This window comes from Sinocyclocheilus rhinocerous, unplaced genomic scaffold (assembly GCF_001515625.1).
Source record: "Sinocyclocheilus rhinocerous isolate Xijiao unplaced genomic scaffold, SAMN03320098_v1.1 scaffold2812, whole genome shotgun sequence".
In the NCBI taxonomy this organism is placed as follows: Eukaryota; Metazoa; Chordata; class Actinopteri; order Cypriniformes; family Cyprinidae; genus Sinocyclocheilus; species Sinocyclocheilus rhinocerous.
In genome coordinates, this window is record NW_015629503.1 from 106,564 (window position 1) to 128,389 (window position 21,826).

General features: G+C 35.2%; 1 protein-coding gene across 1 annotated transcript in view; it reads right to left on the minus strand.

Moving 5' to 3' along the window:
- Positions 1 to 21,452, minus strand: part of nedd9 (neural precursor cell expressed, developmentally down-regulated 9) — a 31,396-nt gene extending 9,944 nt beyond the window's left edge. The window contains exons 1-2 of the mRNA XM_016550875.1: positions 21,248 to 21,452; positions 8,172 to 8,564 (exon numbers count right to left, since the gene is read on the minus strand). Coding sequence (XP_016406361.1) covers positions 8,172 to 8,564; positions 21,248 to 21,259 — 405 coding nt within the window. The 5' untranslated portion in view covers positions 21,260 to 21,452. The remainder of the gene's footprint in view (positions 1 to 8,171; positions 8,565 to 21,247) is intronic.
- Between the last annotated feature and the right edge of the window lie 374 nt (positions 21,453 to 21,826).

Sequence of the window (21,826 nt, forward strand, 5' to 3'; positions counted from 1 at the left end):
ATTACCGCTTTGAACGATTAGGTAATTGTGGCATCCATAATTGTAATCGCGATTAGAAATTTGATTAATTGTGCAGCCCTAGTAGGAGGTATGAAACGCAGTATCTTCATAAGTGAGGTCGGGAACTCCTAAACCCACTATCTATTTATCCAAGCTGTCTTAAACTGGAAAAATGCCTTTCTTCGACGACTCGCACTCATATAAAGCACCCCTCCAGACACACGGACTTCCAGAGATGGGAACGTCCAGATGGTTTTTATAAGCGGGACCGTCACACTCTTATTTTTACTCTGTGAATTTAGGTGCACATCAATGACATTCCTGTTCATAAATCAGCACTATGGAACTCCAGGTTCAGCATAGTTCACCAGTTACCCAGATCTCTCGGCTTGTTCCCATCAGTAATAAATCACTTCTGCTTCCCAGAAATCCTGGGAAAATGAAGTGGGAATAAATGGAGAACGGGGCACGTCAGTGGTCTGATCAGTCTCACACTTGCATGAAAAAAAGGATATTCCCCCTTAGCTAATTACAGTATTCAGGGATATAATATATAAATTAGGTTTATTAATTTAATACATTAATTTAATACATATATACATACAAACACACACACACACACACACACACACACACACACACATAATACAATATTTGACAGAATATCTTGATAAATCCTATAGACCTTATTTCATATATATATATATATATAGAAATTGTATATATTATAATCTTGATATATCTTTTCGATCTTGTTTCATAAATTTCGTAGATTATTATAGATTACATTATTCTAATCTCTTTAATGTATTATAATACATTTTAAGATCATATGGCTTATTAACTTTATGTAAATATGATAAAGTAATATATAAATCCATCCAATATTACCCAAATTACACCTCTGCCACCTGGAGGGTCTAATCGGAAATAAGTAAATGTGTGGTTGTAAGAGGTGTGAACCGTGACCTCTAGGCAAACATTCTCTCCCGCTCAGGTGACTCCTTCCCTGGATTCCTTTACACCCTGATTGGCTGTGCGTGACTAAGACCGGATCACATTTGAACCTGAGACCGACCTAATTGCTGCAGGAGCCTCTTTTTTTGTCCTTGGAGAATAACAGCGCTGAAAACGCAGCATGACATAAGAGTGTTTTCACACCAGCCTCATTTTTCAGTATGCAGCATTTAGGCGAAAGCTGTTTGAGTAAACAATAACTTCACTGAGCAGCTCTGAGTCATGTTTGACAAGTAAATAGAGCTGGAAAATCATTTGGTTGATCATTAGGAAGAAAGAATGAAAAGCAAATCTCTAGAATCATCCAGAATCATCCATCTTGATCTGATGTGTCTCTCTCTCCTTTACATCTGTTCTGTTCCTGTGACAGAAAAAGCTCAGTCCTATTAATAAGTCGAACTCATCAACGAAGGCAATTAAATGTCAAACCCTCAGGGATGTCCCACATGACGGCCATAAAACTGAAAGGCACAAAGACTTGCTGCTAATTTAGGAGTATTAACCTAATGCAAGGAGCCATAATTAATTTTACATCACATGGAAGCATTCAAACACACCCTGTGATTTATAGATGCGCATTGAGACGAGGGGTTGGGGGTGATTATTTAAATGAGATGCATCAATTATGCAGTGACCCTCATTCCAACAGTTTGTCTTTGATTAATAATAAGTAGGCAGCAGCAAAAAAAAAAAAACATTTATGTTTGCCTTGAAATAAGATAGACGAGGAGGTAGACTGGAATGAATTGTGCTGAGAAAGTCCAGTGGGCATGAGGAAATAAGTTACCTCTCCGCTGAGCATTTCCTGTTATCTCTGCAGGAGGGAAAACACAGCCATGTGTCTCACACTAAAGGGGTCATGACATCTCTTCTGGGTCATATCACAGGGGCTTGTGACACATCCAAACTAAAAACAGGCTGAACAACTTGCATATATGCGTATAACTTAATATATGTTGAATATTCACATTATGTAAAGATAAGAAATAATTCAGACTTTTAATCTATGTATACAATTATGTACTTTATTTTTTATTTAAAATAAATTTATGTATGTGTACATATGTATACAATAAAATAAAAAATATAAAACTATTAAATAAAAATGAAATTATTATTTGATTATTTAGATATTATATTTAATTGAATTTTTTAAATAACATTAAATAAATATAAAATATTTTAAATCAATTTACATATATGTTTATATATGTATAAAATAAAAAATTACATTGTTATTAAATAAAAATACATTTAAATTACATAATTTATTTTATATACAATTTTAGTTATTTATTTATATGTGACCCTGGACCACAAAAACAGTCACAAGGGTGAATTTTTTGAGTTGCTGAATACATAAGCTTTCCATTGATGTATGGCTTGTTAGGAGAGGACAATATTTGGCTGAGATACAACTATTTAAAAATCTGGAATCTGAGGGTGCAAAAAAAATCTAAATACTGAGAAAATCACCTTTAAAGTTGTCCAAATTAAGTTCTTAGCAATGCATATTACTAATCAAAAATTAAGTTTTGATATATTTAAGGTAGGAAATTTACAAAATATCTTCATGGAACATGATCTTTACTTCATATCCTAATGATTTTTGGCATAAAAGAAAAATCGATAATTTTGACCCATACAATGCTTTTTTGGCTATTGCTAATGGCCAATGGCTATTTGGCTATTTCCAAGCGACTTAAGACTGGTTTTGTGGTCCAGGGTCACATATAACATAACTATTAAATAAAAAATACAATGCATATTTAAACATTACATTTGTTAATTTTAATTAATTGTTTAAATAAACACAATTTTACTTTTATGTATGTGTATATATACAATTTAAAATTCCATTATTATTAAATAAATAAATAATTATATATATATATATCAAAACCAATAAAATAATGTTTTAATTAGGGATGTAATGATTCACTCAACTCACGATTCGATTCACAATTTTTTTTTTTACAAAATGAGATTTAAGACAAATTATAAATTAAATGTGTCCTTTTATTATTGCTTGGACAAAATGCTGCACATTTCTTTGTGAAATTGAAATATAACACTATAATAATATACTAATAAAGCACTTGCATATTATTGCTCTTTTGTTGGTTTTGATTGCTTCTATTGTCCTCATTTGTTAGTCGCTTTGGATAAAAGCGTTTGCTAAATAACAAAATTTTAATATAATGTAAATGTAAATAACAAAACTAAATTGAAATTTTAAAACAAGCCCCAAATCAAATAAATAACACACACAAATAAAAAAAATCTCTTCATGCATGAGAACTCCAAGGTTTGTCGAACATAGCAACAGTAACGAATAGGGATGTAACGATTCACTCAACTCACGGTTAGGGATGTAACAATTCACTCAACTCACGATTCGATTCGATTCACGATTTTGATTTCACGATTCGATTCGATTCACGATTTTGATTTCACGATTCGATTCGATTCACGATTTTGATTTCACGATTCGATTCGATTCACGATTTTTTTTAACAGAATTAGATTTAAGACAAGTTATAAATAAAATTTGTCCTTTTATTATTGCTTGGACAAAATGCTGCACATTTCTTTGTGAAATTGAAATATAATACTGTAATAATATACTAATATAGCACTTGCATATTATTGCTCTTTTGTTGGTTTTGATTGCTTCTATTGTCCTCATTTGTAAGTCGCTTTGGATAAAAGCGTCTGCTAAATAACTAAATTTAAATATAATGTAAATGTAAATAACACAACTAAATTGACATTTTAAAACAAGCTCCAAATCAAATACATAAGTAACTCAAATAAAATAAATCTCTTCATATAAACAAAATAAAGCTTTGTCTGTGCTCTTTCCATTTAAAATTAGAGGCAACCACTGCATTTTAATCTTGATCCAAACAAAGATGCTGCATACATGCAACACGAGCAGTTTTTAAACTAAATTAGATTGTATAATTTCGAAATTTGAAGCAAAAACAGAATGGTTTGACTTCAGTTTTGTAAAACTATACATAAAAATATCTGCATGAAACAGAAACAACAGAGCTGAATGAGACGCAGATTCACCCTCTGCCAGCAGGTGGCGCTTAAAGCGTTTCCTGGTTTCCGCTGTAAACAAAGCAGCGCTGAACTTATGAACTTTAATATGCATTATACAGAGGCAAGAGGAAAAGAAAAAATATCATCGAAAGACAGTAAGTTCCACTCAGACACATTCATATAAACTCCTACCCCTAAAGGAATCGCGATTTGTTTAGCATCTCAACCGATTTGAATCGTCACATATTTAAATCGATTTTCAACCGGCTCGCGGTTAATCGTTACATTCCTAGTTTTAATGTAATATATGTTTTAAATATATATTACATGACATGTATTACAGTCATCTTCTAAATAATTATAAATATTTACAGAAAATACATTTAGATTTTGTATATTATAAAATTATTAATATATTAACACATTTTTAAAATATATAATGTAAAGTAGAAATGAGGAAATACCAAGTGTGAGTCACACAAAGAATGCTCTACTACTTTGCGATCTTGTCCAGGGTGTGGTGGCATGTGATCTGCCTACACTTCCAACAAATCTTTACGATATCTCCTGGAGACTGAGGTATACGAACAAAAACATCTGGACTAGCCGTCTGAGATATAGATGGAAGGAGGAGAACACAACATGGTTAGCGGAGATAACAGACAGCCTCTGCCCATAGAGTGGTCAGAAAATTATGATTTATGATGTGACTCATAAAGAAACGTTAATCTTAAAAACGGCAAAAAAAATTCCACTTGAGTCTGGAAACGTTGAAGCTTAGAATTTTCACTAATATGGATGTGGAACTGCTTGTATGAAGTCACAAAATATTCTTCACTTCACAAACACCATCGATCTGTGGTGTCAACCAGACGTGGGCAGCAATGGGATGAGAGATCTCATCTCTACTCATAAGGCCAAGCTCTGTGAAGGACATTGTGTGGTTGTGTAAATCTCAGAGACGGCCCTTGCTTGAGCCAGGCTCTGGCTGGCATGAATAGTGCAGCTGTGAGCAGCTGCGGATCACTGTACTCTTCAGGTCAAGCGGGGACAGAGCCGCCCTCCTTGAAAGAGCCAGACTTCAGCAACCAAACCTTACAGTGTGTCATTATTTGCCCAAATCCTGTTCTGTGCCAGCAACAAACACATCAACCACAAGCATAACCGTACTACAGCACAAATAGACACTTTCTGGATTCAAATTAAACATTTGAGAACTTGAAGTTCTAGAATTAGACCTAGTAAGATACACTGTGTTCATGTTGTTTCAGAACCACCATAATTACAAGATGACAACTTAGAGCTGTTCAGGTTCTCAGATATTATTTGTCTGGCAAGTCTAAAAAAGCTAAAATGGATCCATGTGCAACTTTTTGTTGATGACAGAAAAAAAAAAACGTTGTAAATTAACCCTCCTCATTTTGACTCGGAAATTACTTGTATTTTTTTCACACAAAAAAATGCTAGTTAATGTTGTCACATTGGACTAAAACCTGCTTACACCTAGGGTATAACAACTGCTCAAAAATGTTTTGATAATTTTTGTACTTTTTTGGGATTTTGTTTTCCACCTTGTTACACGTGTTCCCAGGTCAAATATGACCGGCCTGCAAAAAATTGCTTATACATTCCATATGATATATTATTATCAAATGGATCAGAACAAGATTCCGTCTTGTTTTATTTCAATTAGCACAGGTTTGTATTTCTTTTTGGAATGGATTGATCATAGGCCTTATTGATCTGAGCTAATGCACCTCAGTTTTTAACTTTATATTGCCAAAACTATCTACAAATAAGTTTTTTTTTTTTTTTTACTCAACAACTTAAGTGCATAAGCTCAGATCAATGAGGCCTACGATCAATCCATTCCAAAAAGAAATACAAACCTGTGCTAATTGTTGACAAAAAGACTGAATCCAAGACTTTTTAGATTTTTGAAGGCTGGTCATTTTTGATCAGGAACACCAAATTAGGTAAAGGATAACCCAGCACAAGGGTTAATTTATCTCTACGTGTTAGCTAAATATTTATTGACATTCCTACAAAATGGTAGGAGTTGGCCTAACTAGTGAAACCGCTGCCATTTTTAATATGGTCAATCACAAAAGTAAAGGTAAAAAATTTGGTTTTCAACAAAGATTAAGTGTTAAGTGTACAAGTGAAACTTGTAGACATAATGTGAATTAAACGTAATTCATCAGTTGTCACATGAATTGCTTTGTTTGTACTTGAACTTCTACTAGATTTTGAACTTCTTTGATTTGGCCGAACTGTGAAGGTCAGGATGTTCCTTGCCAGTAAGCATGCACACAGATGCAGCAATGAAGAACAATCAACATGGAAAATCTAAACTGCACCCTAATCTGATCAAAATCACGTCACCATTTACAGCAATAGCTCTGAAAAGAGGATCACTTTTATTTTCAGCACAGGAAGTGAGAGCAGGAAGGAAACGGTTATTTCAGTTGCACTTTCCACTATGCCACACCTTTTTAAGGCACTTGATGTCAGAGAAACGTCGACTGAGCATTGCATTTACAGATGTGGGAACACCCTCTTACCTCACTCTTATAAGAGTTGGCCAACTGTTATGCCAACCTCAGGAAAACAACAAACAAGGTGTGCCATTACTCTGAACACCACCAAACAAACCAGCCAGACAAACCTCGCTGAAGACAAGACAGCCCTATATCCATGGAAGCCAAACTCATGATCATCCATCTCAAGATCATTTGAGGTGGACAGACCGTAAGCTTAACCATCAACACTCCTGATCTCAGAGACTAGTAGCTCTCTAAACTCTTAATGTCAAAAACAGAACGTCTACTTTAAAGCGACGATCCCAGACATGACCTCAGTGTTATGAGTTTGCCTGAGTGATGTTTTCATCTAGTGTTTATGAACACAAGATATGTCTACAGTGTCCGTATCTAAGAGGCAAATTGGAAAAACAGCTGAATCTGAATTATATTCATCTTTAATTATCATCCGCAATATGAAATGTTACATGTTTATCATACAGCAGTTCTTTAAAATTAAATATTTCACATTTCAATAAATATAAATATTTTAAACAACGCTACAGTATGAAATAAATAATAAAATATGACTTGTTTTTGGCCCAAATCCTGCAGTCTTATTCTGTGTCTTTAAAAAAAGGTTGAGAACTGCCAGATATGTGGTTCGTAGAAAGACAACTTTAAGTGTTGCATGAAAATAAGCTGACAGTTTTTAAGAAAGACACAAAAATCCCTTTACTCCCACTGACATACACTTTCTCAGCAGCCTGATTTCCTCTATTTATTTTTCCATCCCTGCTGTGGTTTTCCTATTCAGAGTGTACCGGTGCAGCCCGATGCATCGACAGGACAGTATGAAGCCCTTAAACATAAAAGCCTGCATCGCTGCGGTGGAGGGCAGGGCAGGGTGTGCACACAACTTCGATGCAGAACGGTTTTGGCTGGACATGGAGACGCTTTTAATCTGGACTATAAAACTGGCTTATGGGTCAACCAGTCACCGTAAATAGCTAGTATTATTATTTCTTATACAATATATAAAATTATATTTAAAATTATAAAATGCATAATTATAAATGTTTATTACTCTTTCTAAAACCAGTAAGTGAAAAAGTATCTTAGTTTTTGCATGGTTTTTCATAATGGTAATAGCTTAATATCCTTTTAAAGTACCACATATATGAATATGATAATCATGAATTACCATGGTCTATACATCCCAAGATGTGCCTCAGTAAGTCAATTGAATGTCCAAAGAGTGTAAAGCTGTAATTCCCAACTAGCATTTGTGTTATTTCATCATTTTGATGACTTCAACTATTTTAAATTGTTGAAAATAGTCAAAATAAAGAATAAGTAGTTCCAACTTTTGACTAGTGCTGCATATAACAATGCCATGGTATTTCCAATACTTCACCACAGTACTTCTTTGTAAGAGTAAAAAAATGCAAGAGCAAAAGCATGTTGCACAATCAAACACTACACTAGATGAACGTTTGACCTTGTCAACATATGTCACACGTTCACCACAAGTGTTATCATAAAGCAAGAAGTGAACATCTTTGCTGTAGTTCAGTTTACCTTGCTGGGAGTACCATCCGCAGTCAGCGCGCTTCTTTGTGGAACCTGGTATACGTCTTTAGATGGAGGGATCTGGTAGATGCCCTGTCCCTGCGGGCTCTGGTGGGACGGCGGCACCTGGTACACACCCTGAGGTGTGAGTGGCCTCTGCTGGAGGGCGTGACCCTGTGGGGGGGAGGGGGATGCAGGCGTCTGTCCTTCAAACATTGGTCCGATTAGCAGTTTGAGGCGGTTGCCGGGTGCGATGCCCTGGCGGCCGTGGAGTGAACAGAGCCACCATCCCTCCAGGCCGCCAGTGTTCTGCTCGATGACAGTCAGGATATCACCCTTCCGGAATGCCAGCTCTTCCGGAGATTCTGGGAGGTTGTCGTATAGTGCTTTAGCCATTAGATTCTGTAAAGAATGAAGGTACAATCATTTATAATGCTGTTTGCACTCATTAAGGCGTTTAACATTCCAGATTTTGCATAAGAAAATTCTCACCCTAACTGCTAGCCGGCTCAAGCATAATATGATTTGTTCAGTATTATCACAATCATTGAGGCATGATCTAGGCATATTATATGATTACACAGCGGGTTCTTGTGGGCTGCAATATAAAGCGGTTCCCTGTAATCACAATTAGATGTCTAAATAACATCCGTGTAACTCTATCTGTGTATTTTGGTGGCCTGCTGGGAGTTCCCTTTAAAAGAAGCTATTTCATCCACTGCGTCTCAATAATAATTTAAACTCAAACTGAACGTCTGGCCGAGTCGATCCACATCGGACAAGGAAAATAATCATAAAATCCGCTCGACGGCTCCATAGCCAAAACATATTTCTCTGAGGGGCCATGCTGGAAAACCATTTTTCTGTCAATCATTTAAAAACCACTTTGAGGAAAAAAAAAATTCAGGCCATACTGTGCCAGTCCACAGGATATTTCATATCACATTCTCTCATGTAAGATTGGAGTTTACATTTTTTATAAAACAAAATTACATGTCTAGTGTGTTTGAAATATATTTTACCTATTTTACATTCTATGTATTTTTCATATTTGACACACACACACACACACACATATATATATATATATATATATATATATATATTTGTTTAAATATTAACACTTCCGTTTCTAAATATATAACAAACATTTTTAAAAAATACAGAAAACGCATGCAATTTAGAGAAAATTTTCTCTTAAATTACACCCTGTTTTTTTCATAATGGTAATAGCTTAACCCTGTAAAGCCTATTGTATCATATTTAATACACTAATTTCTATAAAACAACTTTTTAAAATATTTTGTCTAAAGGTTCAATAAACAGTTCCATTTAAAAAAAAATTATTTTTTTATTTTTATTTCATATGTCAGGCTTTATAATAATAATAAGGTAATCATACAGCACCACTGTAAATATTCAGGACATATATTGATTACAACTAGATTCTTAAGCTTCAGTTCCACTTACATTGAAATTCTAACAAGATGCCTTTATTTGGAATGTAAAAACTGAACTCAGTTCTAATTTGGTAATTTGGGATGTAATTTAGTGGTTGGCAGATATGGCTTTATCTTGGCCAACATATCAGCCTATCACTAACACTCCCATGGGCCAAACACAAACATTATCTTCAATTCGAACAGTGTGTCTATCAGCTTTTCCTCGGGTTCTGTCTTAGCAGACTGTGTGCCTTCGTCTGCTTTCCCACAATGCTAAGTAAACCAGTTCCCACGTGAACCTTCCTGTTTGAACAGCATCATTATCTGTGATTGGGCGTCTGGTCGCATGGCTATTGTCTCACATTCATGGCCTCGGTCACCCGCATTAGGGCATGACAACAACCCCCGCCAAGAGAACCACGGCGCGCTAATACAGTGAGCTTAAGAACATGACCTTTAGGGTCACCATTGTCTAATAGGAGCGTTTTGTGTTCAACTCTTAGTATTCAGCCTGTTTAGGGCTTATTTGCTCAAAAATAATACAAAAAGAATTCACTGAATGGGAAACAAGGCAGAGAATCAAACAAGGCATGAGACAATCTTAAGTCGAATCACTGTCTTAACCACTTAATTTTATTTCCAAGTTTAGTTGTAGTGTGTCCAAACTTTAAACTGATGCTTTATTAAATTTCATGAAATTGCGTAATAACACTTTGAAAAAGCCCTAATGCTTATTATGAGCAATGGTATTATCAATAGCCTTAGCAAACATCACTAACTAGTTTTTATTATACTAAATATATGTGATAGTCGTTTTTGGTCTTCTCACCTGCACACAAACACACACACACACACACACACACACACACACAATGTGATGTCTGTAAGCAGAATTGATCTGGAAATATTCCATTCAAAGCATTTACTGTAGTATCACAGCAATACATGTTTCCTCTTGTGCAAAGTTTCCGTGCAAAAAAAAGAAATTAACTTCACTACAACTACAGTGCAACACTTTTAGAAGAAGTACTGCATTTCACAAACATTTGACGTGCATCTTGCAACAAACCCTGATCTGTAAGACCACCCTAAACTAGCCATCATCTACCTCAGACTTTAGATATGACTGTGGCAGAAAATATGCGTTATCTACATCCAAAATAAATTCCAGTCCTTTATGATTGTGATAACTCAATCTGTAATCTCACTGCATGGCAAAAGACTTAAACAGAGATGTTGGCCTCATCATAAAGTGATCTAATCAGCGGTGTATTCTTGCCCCACTACCAGTGTTTGGAGTAATGCATTACAAAAGTAATAATATTACAGTAGTATATTACTTTTTGCTGTAACGCAGTAATATAACGCATTACTAATAAAATTTGGGTAATATTATTACTCGTTACAATCTCAGTAACGCAAGTTACAACAACATATTTTCTCAAAATTAAGTGTTGAATTTACCAACACCGCAAAACAGCACTAGAGAAAAAAATCCGCGGGTATTTCCTGTTGCTGGAATTAGATGGTTGAGATGACTGCAGAGAAGGATTCTACATTTGTGAGATGGACACACTCCTGTTACTTTCAGTTAAAGGATAAGAATGCATAGTCAGGTGCAATATGTGCGACACCAAACTCTCAACATGGAGAAATAGCATGAGTTATTATCGGAGAGAGCTGCGGGGTCGGAGAAGAGAAAAAAGGCGGTGGACGAGCGCAGACAAGCAACAAAAATAAGTTTAACTAAAAATAACCAAATCTGTTTTTATTAAATCATAGTCTATAAAATGAATGAACATGCGAAATATTTGACTTAAATAGCCTAATTAACAGGTTAACAAACATTACAATTCAGAGACAGTAATATTGTAATGTAACTAATTACTTTCAAAAGACAGTAACTAATAATATATAATGTATTACATGTAACTTGCCCAACACTGCCCACTACACACGACAAGTGTTAGACATTACCTGTCCTGGTGGTCTGGGAAGCCCCAACACTTCAATGTAGAAAAAACTTCTTGAAAGTGATCCGTAATTGAGCTGTAAAGCTACATGATGTAGGGTATTTCATTGACTCTCATGAACCGTTTGGCCATCTTATAAACACTGATGTTTTACATGGAAACAACCAGATGTGTCCAGGTTTGCCCAGCAAATGGTTCACGATGTCTAGAAGTTGCCAATTGGTGCAACACTTCAAATTTACAATGTTGATTACAAATAGGGTATTATAGTTAATAAGGGTTATTATAGTTAACGAAAACCAAAATAATAAAAAAGTTACTTAAATGTTAACTGAAACTAACATAAAAAGTAATACTTAAGGTACCATGATATTTGCTTCAAAATAAAAATAAAACTTAACATTTCTCATTTTCATTTAGTTTATTTGATGCACTAAAATAACTAAAACTGAAATACAAATGTATAAAAACAATAGACATTTAAAAAAAACAAAAAAACCTAATAAAGATGACAAAAACAACAAAATTATAAAACTGACTAAAATGAAAACTGAAAATATGAAAAAAAAAAAATTTTTACTTCACTTTTAACTTCACATTAATAAAAACTATAGTATTTCAATGATACTAAAACTGATTCAAGATAAAAAAATTATTTAAATTCACTTTTGAAACTGAAAAAAAATAATCTAAAGACAATATAGACATTAAAAGACTAATAAAAATGGCAAAAACACAACAAAATTACTATGACTAAAGTTAATATGAAAACTTAAATTATGAATATAAAAACATTCAAATTATTAATAAAACTATAATAATATTTCAATGATTCTAAAATTGATTCAGGATAAAGAAATTATTTCAATTATCACAAATAATGCTTAATTTGATATAATTAATGTTATATATTATAATGATTAGCAAGAATGACACATTGCAAAAAAAATGGTTACGTTGGTTACGTTTTAAATTGGATGTGGTGCAGGTCGAATTTCTTTTGGCCTAATTTTAGCTTCTCGTATCCACACCTAGAGCAATGCCTTTACATCAGCTCTCCGCTCAGAGACTTTTGGGAAATTCATGACTCATCCAGTCCTAAATTATGGGTTTTTTTTTGTGGCGAGACAGTTTGTGTTTGTATAATAAACCCTATACGTTGAGGAATACATGCTAACCTGCACAGAACTTAAAACCATTACACAACAAAAATTACTATCGCACGGGAGAACCTCCCTACTTCTTAAGTACACTCTCATTTTGTGGTTTTTGGCTTTACTCCAGTAAAATCATCAAGGCTGATTATGTAAGTAAATAAATGAGCACGTCAAAACACTAGTGAAAAATTCCCCCTAACAACGCTACCAAAGTCACCAAAACACTGCAGAAATCGAAACCCTCGGGGAGCAAAAAAAAACAACAAAAAAAAACACTGTGCAAACAAAGGTCATTAGATGGTCTCAACCAATAAGCAAACCCCCTACCTTGCGAAAAGTGGTGTGGTCTCGGCCAATAAGCAAACCCCCTACCTTGCGAAAAGTGGTGTGTTCCTCCAGTGAAATGGAGTGGTGTGAGAACTAAGGCCAGCTCACTTTAACGTTCCCCTGGAGGGAGGGCGGTGTGGGTAGGACTGGTGAACCAGCACCTTTTACCCTCATTTCACTCAAATAAATATAGAAGATAATTACCATAATGACTCTAATACAGACCTGATGACTCAACTTGGCCATTGCACTGAATGAACGAGAGTTTGGCTCTGTTGAATGAAGGGGACGTTCGAGGGACTGGCTAGGAATGATTATGTTTACTTTAGATCATTTTTGAGCTAGTTCGTCTGTCTTGACATCTTAATGCAATGCGTCATGTTTTGGCGGAAAAGATAGTTGCATGTGAGTTTACTTGCAATTAAACCACCTTTGGCAAACAGACGATGACAATAATAGCAGCAAAACGTGATCGATAATTTCACGCCCCAAGCCAAAACACAATAGAGTGCTTGATCAATGCTCTATATGACATACAGTAAGTTACTCATGAACAACTAGAAGCTAGAACATGCATCAAAGAGATTGTGGATCTTTACAGAAAATTTTACGTAACACACATTATCAATTAAAGTCATTTTTCATTTGTCAAATAGCATGTAGCTGATATCATTGGAGCAAAATACATTGAATTCAGTCTCTGCAAATACTGACATGGTGAATCTCATGAAAACAGGTCATATTTCATCCAAAAATCAATAATAAATAAAAAAATTAATTAATATTGTGCTTAATGAATATTCAAACATATTTTGGACCATTATGATTTTTTTGTGAAATTATATAATATAGCCTAATTTAAGAACATTTCACCTCCAAATTTTCATCACCATAATGCAGGGTTTTTTTCATATTATTATGAATGGTGATTTCATTACTATAATTTTGCCATTTTGAAATGTGTTTGTCATGAAAATAATGTCACAATACAAAACATCTGAATATAGGTCCTAAATAGACTACATTTTCATTAAGCAAAACATAATTTCTAATTTATTTCTTTTGATTTTGTGGTGAATACGACCTGGACACATTATTGACTGGTTTTGTGAGATTCAACTGACAATAAACAAAAGATTTAACAATTCTGGCACAAAAATATACAGAAACTTCAGTTAGACTAATAAACTCCGCAAATAGCAGCTCATGACAATCCAGTGATCTGAAGTGTAAAACAAATGCAACATGCATCAAAGAGATTGTGGATCTTTACAGAAAATTTTACGCAACACACATTATCAATTAAAGTCATTTTCCATTTGTCCTAATTTAAGAACATTTCACCTCCAAATTTTCATCACCATAATGCAGGTTTTTTTTTTCATATTATTATGAATGGTGATTTCATTACTATAATTTTGCCATGATGTATAAATATTGATTATGTTGAAATGTGTTTGTCATGAAAATAATGTCACAATACAAAACATCTGAATATAGGTCCTAAATAGACTACATTTTCATTAAGCAAAACATAATTTCTAATTTATTTATTTTGATTTTGTGGTGAATACGACCTTGACACATTATTGACTGGTTTTGTGAGATTCTTACTGACAATAAACAAAAGATTTAACAATTCTGGCACAAAAATATACAGAAACTTCAGTTAGACTAATAAACTCCGCAAATAGCAGCTCATGACAATCCAGTGATCTGAAGTGTAAAACAAATGCAACAAATTGGTCTGTAGCTGCAGAATGATCACAAGCATGTGCATGAGAGAGATAGACTACATTTTCATTAAGCAAAACATAATTTCTAATTTATTTCTTTTGATTTTGTGGTGAATACGACCTGGACACATTATTGACTGGTTTTGTGAGATTCAACTGACAATAAACAAAAGATTTAACAATTCTGGCACAAAAATATACAGAAACTTCAGTTAGACTAATAAACTCCGCAAATAGCAGCTCATGACAATCCAGTGATCTGAAGTGTAAAACAAATGCAACAAATTGGTCTGTAGCTGCAGAATGATCACAAGCATGTGCATGAGAGAGTAAAATCTGCTTTAAATCTGGTGGTTTGAACGCTGACACTCTGGAAACTCCCACTCGGGGGGGGCTGATTTTATGGTGACGCATCTTTTGACTAAGTTACAGTGGTCGTGCCATGTTTCACTTTGCATTTGACCAATCAATAAAAGGCTGCAAGGGGACACAAAAGAAAGAGTTGTCTCATTTCAGTGATGGCGTGATGTTAGTATTAGTTATCCCTCCCTTTTCCTCAGCACTGTGAATCAGTGATCACCCACACTAAAGCCGACAACATCACTTACGACACCAGCAAAAAAAAAAAAACCCCGCCCACCAACCACCTAACAAACACACCAAACAGAGCCCAGCCAACATGGCAACCCCAAAGACTCTATCATACAGCGCAGCCTTTTCCTTTAACACCTTTAAACCACACTAGCGTTTCTGAGCAGTTGCACAAATCTATGGTTAGTTTTGGCGTTCAAATGCTGTAGGCATGGACCAAATAAGACTTGTGGTGGCCAAAAACTGGCAACCTTTCAGCATAATTACTGAAAACAAGACCCAGATTGTTGTAGGTGCCAGCAAAAAAAAAAAAAACCCGCCCACCAACCACCTAACAAACACACCAAACAGAGCCCAGCCAACATGGCAACCTCAAAGACTCTATCATACAGCGCAGCCTTTTCCTTTAACACCTTTAAACCACACTAGCGTTTCTGAGCAGTTGCACAAATCTATGGTTAGTTTTGGCGTTCAAATGCTGTAGGCATGGACCAAATAAGACTTGTGGTGGCCAAAAACTGGCAACCTTTCAGCATAATTACTGAAAACAAGACCCAGATTGTTGTAGGTGGAGCGTAATGACATTTACACATCTAATCAGTGCAATAAAAGGCAAATTTTACATCTTAATTGCTTATTAAAGAAACCACAGGCAGTCTTATTTTGCTTTTTTTTCTGTCATTACAAGCCTCGTTTTAACTAGAAAGTTTTGTACATTCAGCCCGAAGCTTGTCTTCAGCTTGGCATCTCAAAATAAAATAAAAGATAAATACTGTAAAAATTTAGATACATTTAAAAAAAATATATAAACAACTAATTTCAAAACATGCAGCACATATATAAGAGAAATATAATGCTATAGCTGTTGACTTGACCTTGACTTGACTTCAGTATTTATTATAGTTAACTAAAAAAAAAGGACAACTTGGAAATGTTTTTTTTAATCACCACAAAAGGCAATCTATCCTCCTTCATATCAATCTCAAATAGTTTACTCTTCATTGGAGGCAAACAGAGCCTTGGCTTTCTTTTAGTTTGTCTGCTATTTTGGCAAAATTATGATCTGAATTCTGAAGATTTGTGTTCATGCATTGATGCATGAATATAACCACAAAATCCAAGCTTGAAGAATAAAGTTTGAATCTCACATATCGGTCAAGCACTAATCTGAATATCAGGGGGATGTGTGCTCCTTAACATCTATGTGAGTTACGGTTCTGAAAGGTTCACAGTTCCTTATTTGATGCATCTTTGCAACCCCCCCATGTCTGTATATGCAGGAGGACTCTCGGCTGCTTCAGAATCGTCTCTTTTCTTTGTCCGTGTCTTTCAAACAGGGCATAACTGTGTTGTGGAGCGCTGGTTGAGACCTGCTCTCTGAATAGCCCTTGTTCTTACCCTGGGGAATGTGGAATGCCTGCTGAGAAGTGTTCTTTATGCACAATACCACCCCGATGAGGCCTACACACATACACACACAGACCAAACACATGCATATAGACACACACACACACACACACACACACATTCACTCACACAAAAGTCTTCATACTCCAATGTTCTCCAATAGATGGAAACGAGAAGTGATTTTAAATCGGAAAGACCTTTCAGTGAGTTCCTTTACATTTAATAACTTCCCACACACCTAAAGATAAACGTTATTGCTCTTCATTGAGTTTGAGTTCTCAGCTACATTATCAATCTGGTCTCAGCATTGGCTAAAATTCTCCTAGAGAAATAATGCAAACGAGACGAGTACAGAGCTATAAAATTAATATGGACTGCATGGTTTAGATAATTAGGTTATCTATATAATTATATCTTCTGTATAATTAGGTCAAATCTGATGAGAAATGTTTGAGTTCATATCGAGAACTCTCACTTTTGATTGACTATTTTGGCAAATGTTTCCAAAACACTAGATGTGATATATATGAAAACTTATTTCCGTAAAAATAAATAAATAAAATTAATTGTGACTTTTTAGCTCACAATTCTGACTTTTTTTCTCACAATTGCAGGTTCATATCTCAGAATTATAACTCAGAATTGCGTGGTATAAAGTCTATTATGAACAGAATTGTGAGAAAAAAATCTGACGTAATTTTAACTCACAATTGCAAGCTTAGAACTCACAATTGTGAGATATAAAGTCACAATTCTAAAAAGAAAATTTCGAAATGGGAGATATAAAAAAGTCTGACTTGTTAGATAGATATAAGCTTTCAAGAGAGAAAAAAGAAAAAAAATTAGAGATAAAAAGTTGCAATTGCCTTTTGATTTTTTTTTTTATTCCATGGTGGAAATAAGCTACCATATGTGAGATTGCTTGGGTCATTTTTCTACTTCTAAATTCTGAGAATCAGGAGACTTTTTTCGATTTGGTCTCCATTATAGGAATGAGATGGTATTTTGATGGCATTGATGGTAACTACAATTTTATCTTCTAACACACAAAAATAAACCACTAAATCTTTACCCTTTCTCTACCTTGTATTTCCCGTTTATTTTCATTTCAGTGGGGCAACCCCCTATTTTTTCCCCTCAGACACATTGAGAACAATATATGAATTTCCAAACAAAACCCTTGACTTGGATTACAGCCTGGAGAGAGAAAGAAAAAAACCCAGAATGTTTACTTCACCTAATCAGTTCATTGTGCCTGTCAGGCTATTTGTGCCACAGTTACATAAGAGTGAAAAGAAAGCAGGAAAGCAGGGTGCAGAAGTTTGAGTGTGTCTGGGTGTTTAGAAGGAGTGGTCGGCTCTCATTTCGGTGTTCTCCCGAAGGAAAATATATGGCGTAACAGTCTCAAACTGTTCCCAGATCCCCATGTCTGTTAAAAACAGGCTACATGAGCTCTGAAATCTAATAAGAGGCCATACAGGTCTGCTTGTTTGGGGATTATTTGTGTTTTATGTATCTTCTCACACCTGCGCACCTGCTGGAAAACATAACTGACGTCGACAGGCCTGGGTTCTGACTGACCTTTGTGATGCGTGACGTCAAGATGTGGACCATGTGATTGAAAGATGAGGTCTGTTTACTGTCTTCGTTGCTCCAAAGGTGGAAAAACGGCCCTGGTGAGAACTTAATATTTAACTAACAACAGTACTTTACCTCATGGACTGTGTGAGGGACTTTCTTGATACCCAAAAAGAAACACTTGAGAAACCTTGGGTTTTTTAAAGACTGTTTTTTGGAAGTAATCTCTAATCTTCAGGTTAAACTGAGGAAGTTTGGACATCAGCTGTCTGTCCACTCTGTTGGGTTTGACAGATTAGTTATCAGACCGTGAACCGAGAACAGCCTGTGTGTCACTCAGGGTGATGTACATCAGTTGTTCTGTGTCAGAAACAACAACAGCTTTTACCAGTTCGTCCCCCCTTGATCCTCAAATACCCTGCGGTAAAAGTCCTCCACAAAGTAAACCAGTCTCTGAGGCAAAGGTGCTTTAAAAGTTTCAGAAATGCCAGCAAAACAAAGGATCTCTCTGTGTCAACAGGAGATAAAAGGAAATCTGATCTGTTTTGATGTAACTACCTCTGAAGTTATGGGGTGAAACTCACAAAAACTGGCAGGAAAAATATGTCATATTTCTCTCCAAAATCATAAGGAATAAATGCATAATGTTTTTCTATAATGACTTTATATTAACATGAATAAAAAAAAATTAAATTATATATATATATATATTTATTTATTAATTAATGTATTTTACTTATTTTTTATTTATATAAATAAATATATATATAAAAATATTGTAAAATATATAATAATTAATAAAAGCATTTTATATATAGATATGACAGTAAGAATAATTTCTTTAAAAATAAATATGCATTTATAATGTTACAAAAGATTTTTTTTTTCAAATAAATTCTGTTCTTTTGAATTTTCATTAAAGAATCTGTAAAAAAAATCAATCTGTAAAAAATTTTTCGAGCACCAAATCATCTTATGATTGAATGATTTCTGAAGGATCATGTGACACCGAAGACTGAAATAATGGCTTCTGAAATTTTTAAATGTCTTAAAATGGAAAATATTTATTTTCATTTTTATTTATATTTCACATTATTACTTTATTATCGCAAATAAATCAAATAAATGCAGCTTTGTTGAGCGTAAAAGACTTTGAAGTACATTTGAGAGAGATCGCAATATAGGCCCATTGCCATAGGAATCCAAACAGTCTGATATGCGCTAACAGTCCATGTCTTGCCAAGTAATCCACATTCCCCAGATAGTGTGAAGCAGACAAAAGCATTCCATTCAGGAAGAGCCGCTCGATCCTTCAACCAAAGTAGGAAGCAAATCATCCCAAAGGGCTGAAAGCCTCAAAGACTATGCAAATGGGGAGGGAATCGTACACAAGAGCAAAGTTTCTCCTGAATGAAAAGCTGCCCCCACGCTGTGTGCACATGGATTGGAAGTACAGATTTGGCCAAAGTTTAGGCATTCTTTTGAGTGCCCCAAAATCAGCTGATAAAACTTTTTAAAGGATGACAGCTAAAATCACTGTCTGTTTTACACAAAAAGTAGCCTAATTTTGTTTAAAAATTCAATATTTTATATAATGAAAGTGAATGGGGTCTGAGACTGTCAAGCTATACAATTATGAAATAAGCACCATAAAAGTACAATTAAAGTAGGAGATAATACTCATGCACTATATTCCAAGTGTTCTGATATCTTGACATTCACCCCAGCTTTCATGTCATGTTCATGAGAGAAGTAATGATTTGTGAAAGAACTATCAAATCAAAAATTCAGTAATAAAAACTTAATTTCTAGGTGAATGATTCCTTTAAAGGGGTCATATGTTGCTGCTAAAAAGAACATTATTTTGTGTATTTGGTGTAATGAAATGTGTTTATGCGGTTTAAAGTTAAAAAAACACATTATTTTCCACATACTGTACACTATTGTTTCTCAAATAACAATAAAAAAATACCAAGTACAAGTATAAAGATATAGAGTACATTAATTGGTCTATTCATCATTTTCGAATGACGTCTATAAAACAAACCCTCAGAAAACAGTCCCAGCAGTGTAAAGGGCAATCTATGCATAAATCAAACATGGACATGCACATAAAATCCTGGAGTGGTTTTATTTTCTGTCTCCACCAGGAACACTCAGTATAACAGCAACCCTGTTACTCTGAACAAAATGCATGCTGTTTGCTTTAAAACATCACATTACACAATCGCAGTGAGGCTCAAATTGGAAAAGGGGCTGGAGACTGGGCTAATGAATGGCCCCATATATCCTCAAGTGGCTCCGGGTAATTTGAGTTGAAAATGCAGAGTGTAAATCACATCATTTATTACAAGTCTCGCTACAATAGAGCTCAAGGAGTGCTTTTGTGTCATGGTTGTAATAAATGATGTGATTTGCACTTTGCTTTCGGATCATACCAGCCATCCAATAAATGAATGGTTGGTTAAGCACACGAATTACTGCTGTTCAGAGCTGGAGCTAGCCTGTTGTCAAGTTAAGGAGTATTTAACTAGTGAACTAGCATTGGTTCTAAAAGGGAAGGATGCTTGAAGCCCATCCTCTTTTGAATTTACTTAATTTGCCCCTGTATAATGAACATTCGCACAATAATAACATATATAAATAAAGGTATATAATGCACAATGTACGATTTATACCTCTTTGTATATTGTCTGTAGGCTCTATCTATCTATCACAGTTGAAGAACAGTTGCGCTTTCATTTTAAGAAGTCATAGAAATCCCTTCTACGTTTGATAAACATGTAAATTCTACACATGTTATAGTAAACGGATGAGTTCCGATGTTAGTTTACGGAAATAGCGCGCTTGAATGAAGACTGAAGAATCACTTACTTTGTACTTCATCTTTGCGCGTCCTCCGTTCTTCAGTAACTCCAGTAAGAAACTGAATCCGAGTTTAGATCAGACGAAATTCTTCTTTTAACGTTTAAACGAGGCTAGACGCGCCTTTTGCCCATTTTCGCTGTGTATCGCCGGAACGGAGTGGTAACGGTTATCTGTGCCGGGGCGCTCGACGGTCTGTAGTTAATCTGAGCGCTGGCTGGGAGAGCGCGCACTACTCAAGCGAACCTGCGGGAGCTCATTTGCATAACGCACGCTCATTGGTCAGCGGTCGAGGGGACGCTCCCCTCGTGAATCGTGACGTCACTGCAGTCAGTGGACTAGACGCTGCGGAATTCAGATAGTGAAAACTTTTTATAAGCCATAAAAGGCGGCGTCGACATTTCCTAGGAAATAAGTGACACAGCGCAGTTAGTCACAGATTGTAGTATGAGCTCACTGTCCTGGATATTAAGTGCAAAATGGGTAACGTTATACTGAATAATGACTAGACACGCTTACACTTTGACCGACATGTATTTTAGGGTGACCATACGTGCCATTTTCCGAGGACGCGTCCTTGCCAGGATT